At 45.7% G+C, this 13,487-nt stretch overlaps 1 protein-coding gene across 1 annotated transcript in view; it reads left to right on the top strand.

Annotated features, from left to right (window-relative positions):
- SLIT3 (slit guidance ligand 3) overlaps positions 1-13,487 on the top strand; it is a 729,977-nt gene that overhangs the window by 566,890 nt on the left and 149,600 nt on the right. Inside the window, exon 9 of the mRNA XM_040262791.1 lies at positions 6,982-7,123. Within this exon, the coding sequence (XP_040118725.1) occupies positions 6,982-7,123 (142 nt within the window). The remainder of the gene's footprint in view (positions 1-6,981; positions 7,124-13,487) is intronic.

Raw genomic sequence — 13,487 nt, forward strand, 5'->3', positions numbered from 1 at the left:
CGAGCTTTCTCTCTCTCAGCCTGCAAAGGCCCTGGCTGCCCAAGTCCCTGATAGCTCCCTCTGAATTAAACCTGGCTGTCTGGAGCCCAGCCTCTTCTCCCCGGAAGCCCTGGCTACAGGCTTCTTATGATGCCAGTTAACCCAGAAATTTGCTAGCAGCACACTTGATAAAATTCATCTCCTCTGTCAATGGTCCCCTTCAATCAAAGGCATTTAGTTTCCTCCCCTGGGGAGACAAGTGGGACTTTTTTACAAGGGTGGGAGACTGTTTTATTTATTACTAATGATTTTCTATGATATACAGTGGGACTGCGTGGTCTCCTTTCTCTCTTAATGAAAGGATTTCTCTGTTAATTTCCCTTGTTTAGAGAGAGCTTAGGGCCATAGGACTAGACGAGATCCTGACTGGACTTTATGAGCTCAAACGACAGATCAGAGAAAAGGTTCTGCTTTGGCCATGCTTAGGCTCATGTCAGTTACAAATTCATGTGCTGAATTTTGTTTCCCATCCTTACATAAAGGGCTTATTTTGGAGTTTAAACTCTAGGTTTTCTCTTCCTTGTGTCAATTTCCTGGTGCCTTAATATGATCAAGGGTATTAGCTAAATATCTGACCTCTTGAACTAATTATCTCTTTCCTCTGAACATCTTTTTTAAACTTTTTATTTTATATTGGAGTATGACCAGTTAACAACGTGATAGCTTCAGGTGCACAGCCGAGCAAGTCAGCCGTACATACACACGTATCCATTCTCCCCCAAAGTCCCCTCCCATCCAGGCTTCCGCTTAACATTGAGCAGAGTTCCCTGTGCTATACAGTAGCTCCTTGTTGGTTATCCATTTTAAATATAGTAGTGCGTGTATGTAGATCCAAAACTCCCTAGTTAACCCTTCCCACCGTCCTCTGAGCATCTTTGCACCTGTTTGTGTGTCTTTGATGTGAGATGTCTCTTCATCAAGATTGATCCTGTCTCTAGTGATAAGGGGCCATGTCTTAAACATTCTCCAGGTGCCTCATCACCTAGAGCACTGCTGGTTCCTAACAGCCTCTCAACAAACTCTTCCTTAGCTCAGCTCAGTTCAGTTCAGTCGCTCAGTCGTGTCCGACTCTTTGTGACCCCATAAACTGCAGCACGCCAGGCCTCCCTGTCCATCACCATCTCCCGGAGTTCACTCAGACTCACATCCATCGAGTCTGTGATGCCATCCAGCCATCTCATCCTCTGTCGTCCCCTTCTCCTCCTGCTCCCAATCCCTCCCAGCATCAGAGTCTTTTCCAATGAGTCAACTCTTCGCATGAGGTGGCCTCAGTTATTATTAAAATGAAATAGGTGTGTCTCCTTAGAAACAAGAAACTTTCTCCTTCTACTTCCTTTTTTTAAAAAATTTGAGACTAGTTACTAAGTATAAAGATAATTAAGGAAAGCCATGACTAGCCGCCCATCTCCTTAGGAGGTTTTAATTAAAACACCATAATTGGACATTGCAGGAATGAGATTATTAGGTTTATTTAGTCATTCCCCAAATGATCATGCCTCTGGTATTTAAATCACGTTCATTTATATTCTCATCATAATTGCTTGAGTCCCATTGTCATTCAGTCTGTTGTTGGCTTTTGAAAGGCCAGAGGGCAACAGGGATGCTTAATTTGAATACTGGAATTAATTTATTTCTACACACTCACCAGGCCATTGGATTTTCCAACTATATTCATTCTACTGGGTGAAGTTCTTTTTAAAGACAGAAAGAAACCCGACTCTAACACAAGCACGTCGAGCAGTCTCCAGTGTGGAGTCTTGCCCCTGAGCCTCTTCTTCCTGCCGCCCAAGATTCCAAGACTTTGATGTTTTCTGTTTCAGGGCAATAGAAAAGCATGGTGAGTGTCTTCTTGGCAGAGGAGATGGAAGAAGAGCCCTTTTATTATGGGAATAAACATAATGGATCTATGTCAGGGTATTTTTTGTTTCTAGATTAATTTTTTTAATCTTTTGGCCACACTGTGCAGCGTGTGGGATCTTCGTTCCCTGCCCAGGGATAGAGCCCAAGTCCCCTGCATTGGCAGCATAGAGCCTTAACCACTGGACCACCACTAAAGTCCCTACATCAGGGGTTTTATGAGGATCACGTGAGACGACACATACAAAGCACTTAATGCATAGGTAATACCCTGCCGACATTAGCTACTCTCTTGAGAACGACACAACTGTGTCCACGGGCAAGCACGCTCCTCTCTCCAGACTTCTGTTTTTCCCCCATCTCCATGGCCCTCTCTGGATCTGAAGTTCAGTGACTTCAGCCCCACTCATCTGGGCTTTTAGGATGATGATCCCCTTCATTTGCCAACAAGGAGAACGGAGATGAGGTGAGCACTGAGCAGGAGTCAGTGCTGCTCACTGCCCCGGTCGCATCTCCATTTTTCTTCTCTTGTAGAACCAGAGGGCAGCTTGCAGTCAGTAGAGGGAGGAGAATTTGTGCGGTGTCCATGCGGGCACCCACAGGCTTTCACCCTGTGAGAATTCTAGCCGGGAAAGCATTCCTGCCCTCTGCCTCGCTGAGGGCTCCCAGGGCTGGGAAGTAGCTCCCTTGATGACCAGTAAGACCAGGAAGGGCCAGCGTGTCTGTTCCCCCCGAGCTCTGCCCTGCCCTCCCTCCAGACACTGGACCACAGGCCGGGAGTCTTAGGAGATCTCTGAAGGCTGGACATCTCAGCTCCCTCCTTGAGGTACCTCAAAGGTAGCTTTGACTCCTTATTGAAATTCTCGAGTGTTGGTAGTGATTGAGGAAAGGTGAGACGGTACCCCAGAGACAGGCACCTGGGCTGCATGCCCATCTCCCTGCTCTGATGAGCACATCCTTCCACCCCAGGGCAGTAGCGTGTTCGCACTGGGCCTGAAAGAGGTCCGAGAGCAGAGGAGCCCGGGCACTCACTTTCAGATGAAGAAAGGAAGAGCAAGTCCATGTGCACTGCTAAGTTTATGAGAGGATGTCTTAGAGAGTAGGTGGCAGAAGGTCTACCCGCTAATCCATTGCTATGCTCTGATTTAAGGCCTTTGCTGTGCCAGGGAGGGAAGGGGGTGGTACCCATCAGCAGGCTCGCTTGAGGACCGTGAGGACTCATGGGTCCCCAGAGAACACATCATGCAATGGGAACACGTGCATGGAGCAGGCGCATACCTAGAGAGACCCTCCCATTGAAGATCTGTACACACTCCTTCTATCCCAAGGTTAAAACTCTGTTCCCATTCCTCTCTGCTTCCTAGCCGGTAGTCATTGAATTCGCTGGGTAGAAAGGTAGGTGCTTCCGCGCTTTGTCCCCCTTGGAAATCGACTATCCCCTGCACCACCCTCTTCGGCCTCCATGTGTGTGGACAGGAAAGGCTGGGAGGGGTGGCTTTGCAGACAGAGCTTGGCGCAGGGCCTGGATGTCCCTGCTGATCCGCGCGTGGGGGCTCGGCTCAGATGGGGCCGCAGGCGACCAGACCAGTGGCCTTCACTGTGGTTAAAACGACCTGCACGTCAGCCTGAGAGTCCTGTTTCCCCAGAGCCGCTCGTCTCCCCACTCTGAGACTGATCCTATGGACAAGAACCCAGGTCACTTAGAGCTCAGGGAGCCTGCCCCTAGGGTCCTTCCAGAGCTTGGTGACATTCAGGCCCCACCTCTCTAAGGCTTCTGGGCCAATTTCATTCATGGATTCATCCTCTCCCTTACCTAAGCTGTGTTTATTGACTTGTATTGGGCATTGAAGATGTAATAGTGAAGAAGGTGGAAAAGGTTGCTGCCCTTGTAGAATTTAACATCAATCTGTCTAGAGACGCAAGGCATAAGGGAGGGACTCCTGCCAGCACAGGATTCAGAGATCCAAAAGGAAATGGGCTTGGTCCCCTCCAGCACTGACTCAGGGGAAGTGTTTCCAGGGAAAGTGAACGCATCTTTCAAGCCTGGCTTAGACCATGTTTTGTTACAACAGGAGGGGAGCACCCTCACCACATGTGAATACCTGGCTGGGGAGCTGCCAGCCCGGATGCTGACAGAGGCTATAATTACCAGTGTTTCCCTCTGTGTAATTAAGGGTGTTGTTACTGACCTGGTTAAGGAATCTTTTCAAAGGCTTTTTTGCCTTGACAACATCCCTTACAATGCAGCACACCCTTTCTTCCAAATCAGAGCCACTCCATGAAACACCCAGCTTGTTTTCAGAGGGACTCAAGGCTGTAGTCTGGATCTGGTTTAAACAGAATTCATTTCAGCCTAAAAGTCAGAAGGGGTCCCTTTGAAGAAACTCCATTTCAGAACCTCCTGTTGCCCATAGGAGTACCAGAACGTAATGTCTTTCTTCCATTCTTTCTGACACACCCCGTCTATGTCAGTTTGACAGATCAAAAGAGGCACGGCCGGCTGTCGGAGACCCTGTGCCTCGGTGGATGGAAAGGCAACTTCTCAGGCTCAGGGCGCTCCATGCAGCCCCTGACACTTGCCCTCCAGGAAGGGGCAGGGTGTGGCACGTCTCCCTGGCTGGCCAGGCGCCCGAGCCCCTTGATGTGGAGGGCCAGGCATGGCAGCTTTCTCTGCTGGGCAGCCCTGACACCTGAAGCCTTCCTGCTCTGAGCCTCCCTGGGAGGATGTGGGTGAGAGGACGAGAGCCCTGCCTATGATAGCTCTTCTTCGCCTCCTGCGAAGGGAGGGAGCAGAGGAGGGGGGCTATCAGGTGTCTTAGTCCTGCTTTCGTTTGTCTGAAGAGCGGTGGTTGACCTTTAGACTCAGAAGGGTGTCAGTGGTGCAGTCGAAGCTTCTTGTTCACTGAGAAGGCAGCAGAAAAGTTCAGGGTGGGTACTATGACTTGCCCAACATCCTGCAGACAATACGTGGCCGAGCCAGACCCATTATTAATAGCAATAACAAATAACACGACTGAGCTCTGTGTTCCACAAACTCTTCTAAATACTTCACACGCATTAACTTCACCTTCACAACAAATGAAGTCAGGTTTGTTGCTTTCCCCCATTTTAAAGATGGAGAAAACTGAGACAGGAGGACTTAAGGATAATAGTACAGAATCAAGGTGCAAACTGAGCCCGTGGGACTCCAGAGCCCACACTTTTGGCCACAATAATCTCATTCCTGACCTGAGTTTCTTACAGGCCAGCCCTCTGGCTTTGTCATTTTCTCAGAAGTGTAAAGACTTGACTAGTTTGGAACAAAGCCAGCACCACCTCGCTCTCTTGGGGATTTTAATGTAAATTGTCATCTCACTGGCATTGTCCATGGTCTCCGTTAGATCCAGTAGTGTGATGCTGGAGAGTCTGAAGTCCTTGTACCGTACACAAGAATATTTTCTTGAATGTTCCATCTAACAGGATGTTTTGAAATTGTGTGTGTGTGTGTGTGTGAAAGTGAAGCCAAGGGAAGTAAGAAGTTTTGGTCACTGAGTTAGCCCTTTCTAGCAAAGCAACTGTTCCTAAGTAAGCCACGGGCATGGATTTGAGTCTTAAAGAAGGACCGCCCCCAGGTATAGGGACTGTTGAATGAAGGGCCTTCCACTTTAAGGCTCACTCACTGTCCAAACAAGGACTGGCCCCGGGCCGGTCAGTCCTCCGATTCAACCTCTGTAGCTAGACTTGCTCTGGCTTCCCAGCCTCAGCTTCTGCAGTGAACAGGGGCCAAACCAAAATCATCTTTCTCTACAGACATTTTCCATGTTTCACGTTTTATCTTTGGCCAAGAGCCCCTGACCAGATGGTCCGTGTCTGAACAGTGAGGATGTTTGCAGAGTTGGTCTGAATCTGCTCTCAGCCAATGACCCTTTGCTCTGAGAGGGGGACCTGGAGACACATTGAAATTGTCCCTGTCGGCTGGATCCCTGGGTGTGGTTTAAGGTCCTGAGGAGGCCATTGGGTTGAGTTTACCTTTTGGACCATCCTGTCCACATTTGAAAAACTAACCACAGGTTTGAGAGTCTTACTTCACTTTGAAGAAACAATCATAATATGAAAACATACACCATCTTTTAAATTGGAATTTACTTCTGTTAGTGATTTGATGTGACCACCAGAGAAACTGATTAAGATTCTTATGACTCTCTGAATCTTGAGTTAGTTTACCAGTGTGTATGTTTATTTTCACTTGGCTTTCTTTCTTTTTTAATTATTTGGCCACACCTCACCGCATGTGGGATCTTAGTTCCCCGGTCTTGCATTGGAAGCACAGAGTCTTAACCACTGGATCACCAGGGAACTCCCCATCAGCTTTCTATTAATACATAAGCACCTTCCATACCATTTTCTTTTCTTTTTTTTTTTTTTCACTTTGCATTACATTCTCATGGGTTCTCACCTCAAGCAAAATTAAGGCCCCAAAATGTGTAGTGACTTGTTCACCTTTTTCTCTCATGAGATAAGTTTTATTTGCATGATCTCTGGACAGAAAAGCTATTTGAACAGGCCTTGAAAGTTGCTGTTGATGGCTGTATTGACATTCGGTCATTAGTGCCCCCAAATGGGGAAATTCTGTCGCCGTTTCTCCTCCCACTTGGGTCTGAGAGTGCCTTTCAACTACTTGAAAAAGGAATGAAGGTGTATCGAAACTCAGTAGCCAAGCCCCAGATAAAAGATCAAAACCTTGGGGCGTCGTTGAGACTTTGGACCCCTGACAAAGCAGTCCCAGGGAGTTCTCCCTGCGTTCCAGTGGTGTATGTTCCTGTGCACTTGACTCTGAGAGCAGCTCTGTGACTGAAAAGCTGGCATGATCAGGTGACAGAGCAGGTGGAAGAATCCAGAAATAGGTCAAGGTCAGGCTCTCTCCTCTTGGCTGAATATTTAGCCAGTAGCACCTGTGACTCCCAGATGAGGGGTGATGTCAGCCGGCGATCATTTTTCAGGTAGTTGATGAGGTAGCTGCCCTCTTGGGAGGCTGGTTAAGGATCACAGAAGCCCAGGGAGCTCCTCACACTGACATGAGTTGACCACTGCGTTCTGACCCCGCAGGCCCCCACTCGGAGCCTCCAGCCTGCAATGCCAACTCCATCTCCTGCCCTTCAGCCTGCACTTGCAGTAATAACATCGTGGACTGTCGAGGGAAGGGCCTGACAGAGATTCCCGCCAACTTGCCAGAGGGCATCGTTGAAATGTAAGTGCCTGCCCGCCACCATCTGTCCCTGGTGAGTTCACCTCGTGGTCTCGGCCAATCCCCGCAGACTGGCGGCATGTTGGGCTGCTAGAGCTGACTATTGAAAATGCTCAGCCATCTCTTTGCCCTCCTTCCACGCTTTCCCAGGTATTACAGCTCGGGGGTCAAGAGTGTAGACTCTCAAGCACAGTCAGAACATGACAACCCGTAGACAAAAACGTCCACCACCTATTTTTGTAAATAAAGTTTTATTGGAACACAGCCACACCCATTCATTTACATATTACCTATGGCTGTTCTTGTTGGGCATTACTGAGTAGCAGTGACAAAGGAACTGATGCCCCACGAAGCCTAATGTATCTTCCATCTGGCCCTTTACAGTAAAGGTTTACCAGTCCCTACCCTTGAGTCACTCTGCGATTATATCCTAGTTCTACCATGCACTAGCTGTATAATTGTGGGCAAAATAATTGCTCTTTTTCATCTCTAGTTTTCTTATAGTAATGTGATAATTATAGTATTACTCAACAGGTCATGAAAAGTTAATGAAATACCACATGGAAAGTACTTAATACAGCCCTTGACACAGGGCAAGTCTTCCATAAAATGGTGGTGGTACAAAGTATATGAATAACGAACTAATTTTACAGCTACTTTTAGAGCAAGAGACTGAGATTTTCATCATTCTGAATCAGATTATCATCATCCAGATTAGGCCTTTAGGTAACAAGTTTGTGTGTGTCTGTGTGTGCACTGATGTCCAAAATTCCAAGAAAATTCATTTGTCCAAGTAGCTCAGTCTTGTCGACTCTTCTCTCATATGTTAAAAAGTGGCCAGTGTCTCACTCTGGATTGGAAGGTCAGTGAACACTGACCTCAAGATCACTCCTTACGTGACAATAACTGATAACATATTCTACCTTTACTTTTAGATGGCTTTATTAAACATTGTTGGATGGAACCCCTCTCACCGAAAACATCATTAGAAAAAATCCCTCCAAATGAAAGATATTGTATACATTTCCCTCATCTCTCTGCTACACCTCACCTCTCCCTACTCCCCCTCCTTCCCGCTCCTTCTCTTCCTTTTCCCCTCTTCCGCCACCTGTTTGTCCTCTTATGTATGCCCTTCTATTGCCAATGCATTCCAGTGGATGACCAAATTGACCCTTTCATTCATTCGCGGATTCATTCAACAAACGTCTTTTGTGAGCCCACTGTGGTCCAATGGTAATTTTGTGATTAGGGAGCAGCATGAACAAAATAGACCAAATTTCTGCCCTTATGGTGCTTGCATTGCAGTGGAGAGAAGAGTGCCACGAACAGTAAACAAACCAAAGTAAGGTAAATAATACAGTAGAAGATGGGAGGTTCTGTGGGGAAAAAAAAAGTAAGCGAGAAAAAGCCAGTGGATATCTAGAGAAGAGTGTTGCACATAGAAGACAGTGTGTGCAAAGGCCCTGAGGTAGGGCTGTGCCAGGTATACCAGAAGGCCAGTGTGGCTGGAGTGGCGTAAACACAAAGGAGAGTGAGTGTCAGTGGTTGAGGTCAGAGGGGTCATGAGGGACCAGATCATGGGGGCATTTTAGGGACTTTGGTTTCACCCACCGAGACAAGAAGAAACATCTAGCTTACAACACAGGGGCCTTAGTTTCTTCTTTCTTCATCTGCTTTGCTAACTTTTATGATTCCCTTTGAAACATTCTCACCCAGCCCCAGTGAACACAATCTGTGCCCCCACACCGTTCCTGAGGGCAGGAACGCGTTAGCCAAGGGTGGTTTGGGCCTGACACCCATACCTCCTGTGCCTTCCCCCACCTTGACTCAGTCTCCTTTCAGCAAGAACAGCAGTGAATTCCCTTTGTGCTTCACTGGAATGTGCCTTCACTCCTCATGGTCCATTGCCCCAGCCTTGGAGAACCCTTCCTTCCACGGACCTCACTTAGACCTCACCACCTGTCCCTCCTAGCCCCTCCCAGCCTGTCTGCCTCTCTTAATCCATTCCCCTGCCTTCTTCTATCCTTTTCTGCACCCGTGATCTTTGCACTTCCCTTGTCAGCCAGGTCTCCTTCTCCGCCCGGTTCACCCTGTGCTCGCCACAGGAGCCCGCTCCTCATCTTCCATCCAGGCCAGAGTAAGACTCTGATCCTCCAAAGGCGGATGTCAAGACAGAATTCCTGCCAACGCATGCCTCAGTTCAGAGTCACATTGAACATTCCTGTCTCTGCACTGCCTCACTTCTTTCCCCTTCCATCTGCCGGGTTTTATCTTTTCTCTTTGGCAGCCACAGAGCTTCCCTTGGCCAGGTCTCAAACCATAGCATGATGGAAAAGGCCAGTCTAATAATCACGCTGCAACCATTGACCCCCATACCAGCCCTGGTTCAGGAGCTCAGGCCTGCTCACCCTCCTTTCCTGCTCCATGTGTCTACACTTACAGCTCAGGCTTGACAGGCTCACAGATCAGGCATCTGAGGGAGAGAAATCACAGACATCCACATTGGAGGGGAAGCCCATGGAGGCCAGACCATACCTAGGCCATTGGGCTCACACCTGAACATTGAATTTTAAAAGGAACATGGACAGGCTAGACTAGATATTTCTGAAAGCCTGTCTGATTATTACTGAGTTTTTCCTTAAATGAGGTAAAGTAAAAATAACAAGAACAATGTGATATTTTTCCATTGAGCAAAAAGATTCCATTTAAAGAAGCATCTTTTATTTTAGCATTCTAGACTTCCTTATTCCATTACCATTATTGTCAAAAATATTCTTCATTATGATGGGCACTCAAGGAAGAATATGTGTGTGTAATAGAAATGTGTTTAATTATATGTGTGATTATTATATAATTATAAATATATGTCTGTATATAAATAGTATATATAACAGACACACAGAAATTGCCTTAATTGATTAAATAAGAGGTCTAAACCATCGCAGTTCAGTTCAGTCACTAAGTCATGTCCAACTCTTCATGACCCCATGGACTGCAGCACACCAGGCTTTCCTGTCCTTCACCATCTCCTGGAACTTGTTCAAACTCATGTCCATTGACGGTGATGCCATCCAACCATCTCATCCTCTATCATCTCCTTCTCCTGCCTTCAATCTTTCCCAGCATCAGAATCTTTTCTAATGAGTCAGTTCTTCACATCACATGGCCAAAGTGTTGGGGCTTCAGCTTCAGCATCAGTCCTTCCAATGAATATTCAGAGTTGATATCATTTAGGATTGACTTGTTTGATCTCCTTGCTGCCCAAGAGACTCTGTTGAGAGTCTCTCCAACAGTCTTCTCCAACACCATAGTTCAAAAGCATCAGTTCTTTGGCACTCACTTTTTTATGGTCCAACTCTCATATCCATACATGACTACTGGAAAAACCATAGCTTTGACTAGATTGGACCTTTGTTGGCAAAGTATTGGCTTTACTTCTTAATATGCTGTCTAGGTTGGTCATAGCTTTTCTTCCAAGGAGCAAGTGTCTTTTAATTTCATGGCTGCAGTCACCATCTGCAGTGAATTTGGAGCCCAAGAAAATAAAGTCTATCAGTGTTTCCATTGTTTCTCCATCTATTTGCCATGAAATGATGGAACCAGATGCCATGATCTTCATTTTATGAATGTTGAGTTTTAAGCCTGCTTTTTCACTCTCCTCTTTCACTTTCATTAAGAGACTTTTTAGTTCCTCTTTGCTTTCTGCAATTAGGGTGGTGTCATCTGCATATCTGAGGTTACTACTGATAAATCTTGATTCCAGCTTGGGCTTCATCCAACCCAGCGTTTCTCATGATGTACTCTGCATATAACTTAAATAAGCAGGGTGATAGTATACAGCCTTGATGTACTCCTTTCCCAATTTGGAACCAGTCTGTTGTTCCATGACCAGTTCTAACTGTTGCCTCTTGACCTCCGTACAGATTTCTTAAGGTTGTCTAGTTTTCCATCTCTTTAAGAATTTTCCACAGTTTGTTGTGATCCACACAGACAAAGGCTTTAGCGTAGTTAATGAAGCAGAAATAGATGTTTTCCTGGAACTCTCTTGCTTTTTCTATGAGCCAACGAGTTTTGGCAATTTGATCTCTGGTTCCTCTGCCTTTTCTAAAACCAGCTTGAACATCAGGGAGTTTATGGTTCACGTACTGTTGAAGCCTAAGTTGGAGAATTTTGAGCAATCCTTTGCTAGCAAGAGAGATGAGTGCAATTGTGTGTTAATTTGAACATTCTTTGGCATTGCCTTTCTTTGGGATTGGAATGAAAACTGACCTTTTCCAGTCCTGTGGCCACTGATGAGTTTTCCAAATTTGCTGGCATATTGAGTGCAGCACTTTCACAGCATTGTCTGTTAGGATTTCAAATAGCTCAACTGGAATTCCATCACCTCCACTAGCTTTGTTCATAATGATGCTTCCTAAGGCCCACTTGACTTTGCACTGCAGGATATCTGATTCTAGGTTAGTGATCACACCATTGTAGTTATCTGGGTCATTAAGATCTTTTTTGGATAGCTCTTCTATGTTCTTGCCACCTCTTCTTAATATCTTCTGCTTCTGTTAGGTCCATACCATTTCTGTCCTTTATAAGCCCATCTTTGTGTGAAATGTTCCTTTGGTATCTCTAATTTTCTTGAAAAGATCTCTAGTCCTTCCAATTCTATTGTTTTCCTCTGTTTCTTTGCATTGATCACTTAGGAAGGTTTTCTTATCTCTCCTTGCTATTCTTTGGAACTTTGCATTCAGATGGATATATTTTTCCTTTTCTCCTTTGCCTTTAGCTTCTCTTCTTAACTGTTTGTAAGGCCTCCTCAGACAACCATTTTGTTTTTTTGCATTTTTTTTCCCTTGGGGATGGTTTTGATTACCACCTCCTATACAATGTTATGAACCTCCATCCATAATTCTTTTGGCACTCTATCAGATCTAATCCCTTGAATCTATCTTTACTTCCACTGTATAATCATAAGGGATTTGATTTAGATCATACCTGAATGGCCTAGTGGTTCTCCCCACTTTCTTCAATTTAATTCTGAATTTGGCAATAAGGAGTTCATGATCTGAGCCACAGTCAGCTCTTGGTCCTGTTTTTGCTGACTGTATAGAGCTTCTCCATCTTCGGCTGGCTGAAAAGGATATAATCAACCTGATTTCAGTATTGACCATCTGGTGATGTCCATGTGTAGAATCGTCTCATGTGTGGTTGGAAGATCATGTTCACTATGACTGGTGTGTTCTTTTGGCAAAACTCTGTTAGCCTTTGCCTTGCTTGATTTTGTACTCTAAGGCCAAGCTTGTCTTGTTCCATGTATCTCTTGACTTCCTACTTTGCATTCCAGTCCCCTATGATGAAAAGTACATCTTATTTTGGTGTTAATTCTAGAAGGTCTTGTAGGTCATCATAGAATCGTTCAACTTCAGCTTCTTCAGCATTAGTGGTTGGGGCATAGGCTTGGATTACTGTGATATTGAATGGTTTGCCTTGGAAACGAACAGAGATCATTTTGACATTTTTGAGATTGCACCCAAGTACTGCATGTTGGGTTGTTGATGTGAGGGCTACTCCATTTCTTCTAAGGGATTCTTGCCCACAGTAGTAGATGTAATGGTCATCTGGATCAAATTCGCCTATTCGTAGGCTAAACCAGCTAGCCCATTGAATCTAGAAACCTGGGAATGGCCAGCTTAGCTAGAGCACCTCTAAAAATAAGCAGCCACAAACAAGCATGGTCTTAAGACTAGACTGTGGATTCAGACAGACCCACATTTTAGCTCTTCCCTGCCTTTTAACCATTGACAAATAACATTGCTGCATCTTGGTTTACTCAACTGAAAATGTAGAGGCTAGTGGTACCTTCTTAATGGTTCATATGAAAGTTGGATGAATATATGCTATCACATGCTTAGCATTGGGTCTGGCACACGAGATACACCGTGTTAGCAGTGACCGGTATGATTTTGCTATGACTGCGGCTACTACTCCCACCTCGTTTATCTTAGGCCTGGGAAGAGAGGTTGGGAACCACATCCCAGGAGCTGGAATTACCTGCATTACGTCCCTCCCTAAAGCTCGTTCAGTTCTTTGAAGATTATGGTAGAGAGAATAGGTTAAAAAACTAGGCTAGCCACTTGCATTATGAATTGAGGCTGGCAGTAGCTCATTTTCATGCAAATATATGCAGACATGGAAATAAGGCTGCCCCTGCTAACCTGGCACCCATGGCCCACCAGACAGATTGCCTGGGACTTCTCTTGCTATGCTTCACTCATCTCCTCATGATAAATGAAGCTGAGACATCAAAGCAGTTGAGGCAAGGCTCTCCGATTGGATACTGAGAGAACTTTGCAGAGGAAACCTGTTTGAGGCAACA

The sequence above is a fragment of the Oryx dammah genome, unplaced genomic scaffold (genome assembly GCF_014754425.2).
Source record: "Oryx dammah isolate SB20612 unplaced genomic scaffold, SCBI_Odam_1.1 HiC_scaffold_20, whole genome shotgun sequence".
Taxonomy (NCBI): Eukaryota; Metazoa; Chordata; class Mammalia; order Artiodactyla; family Bovidae; genus Oryx; species Oryx dammah.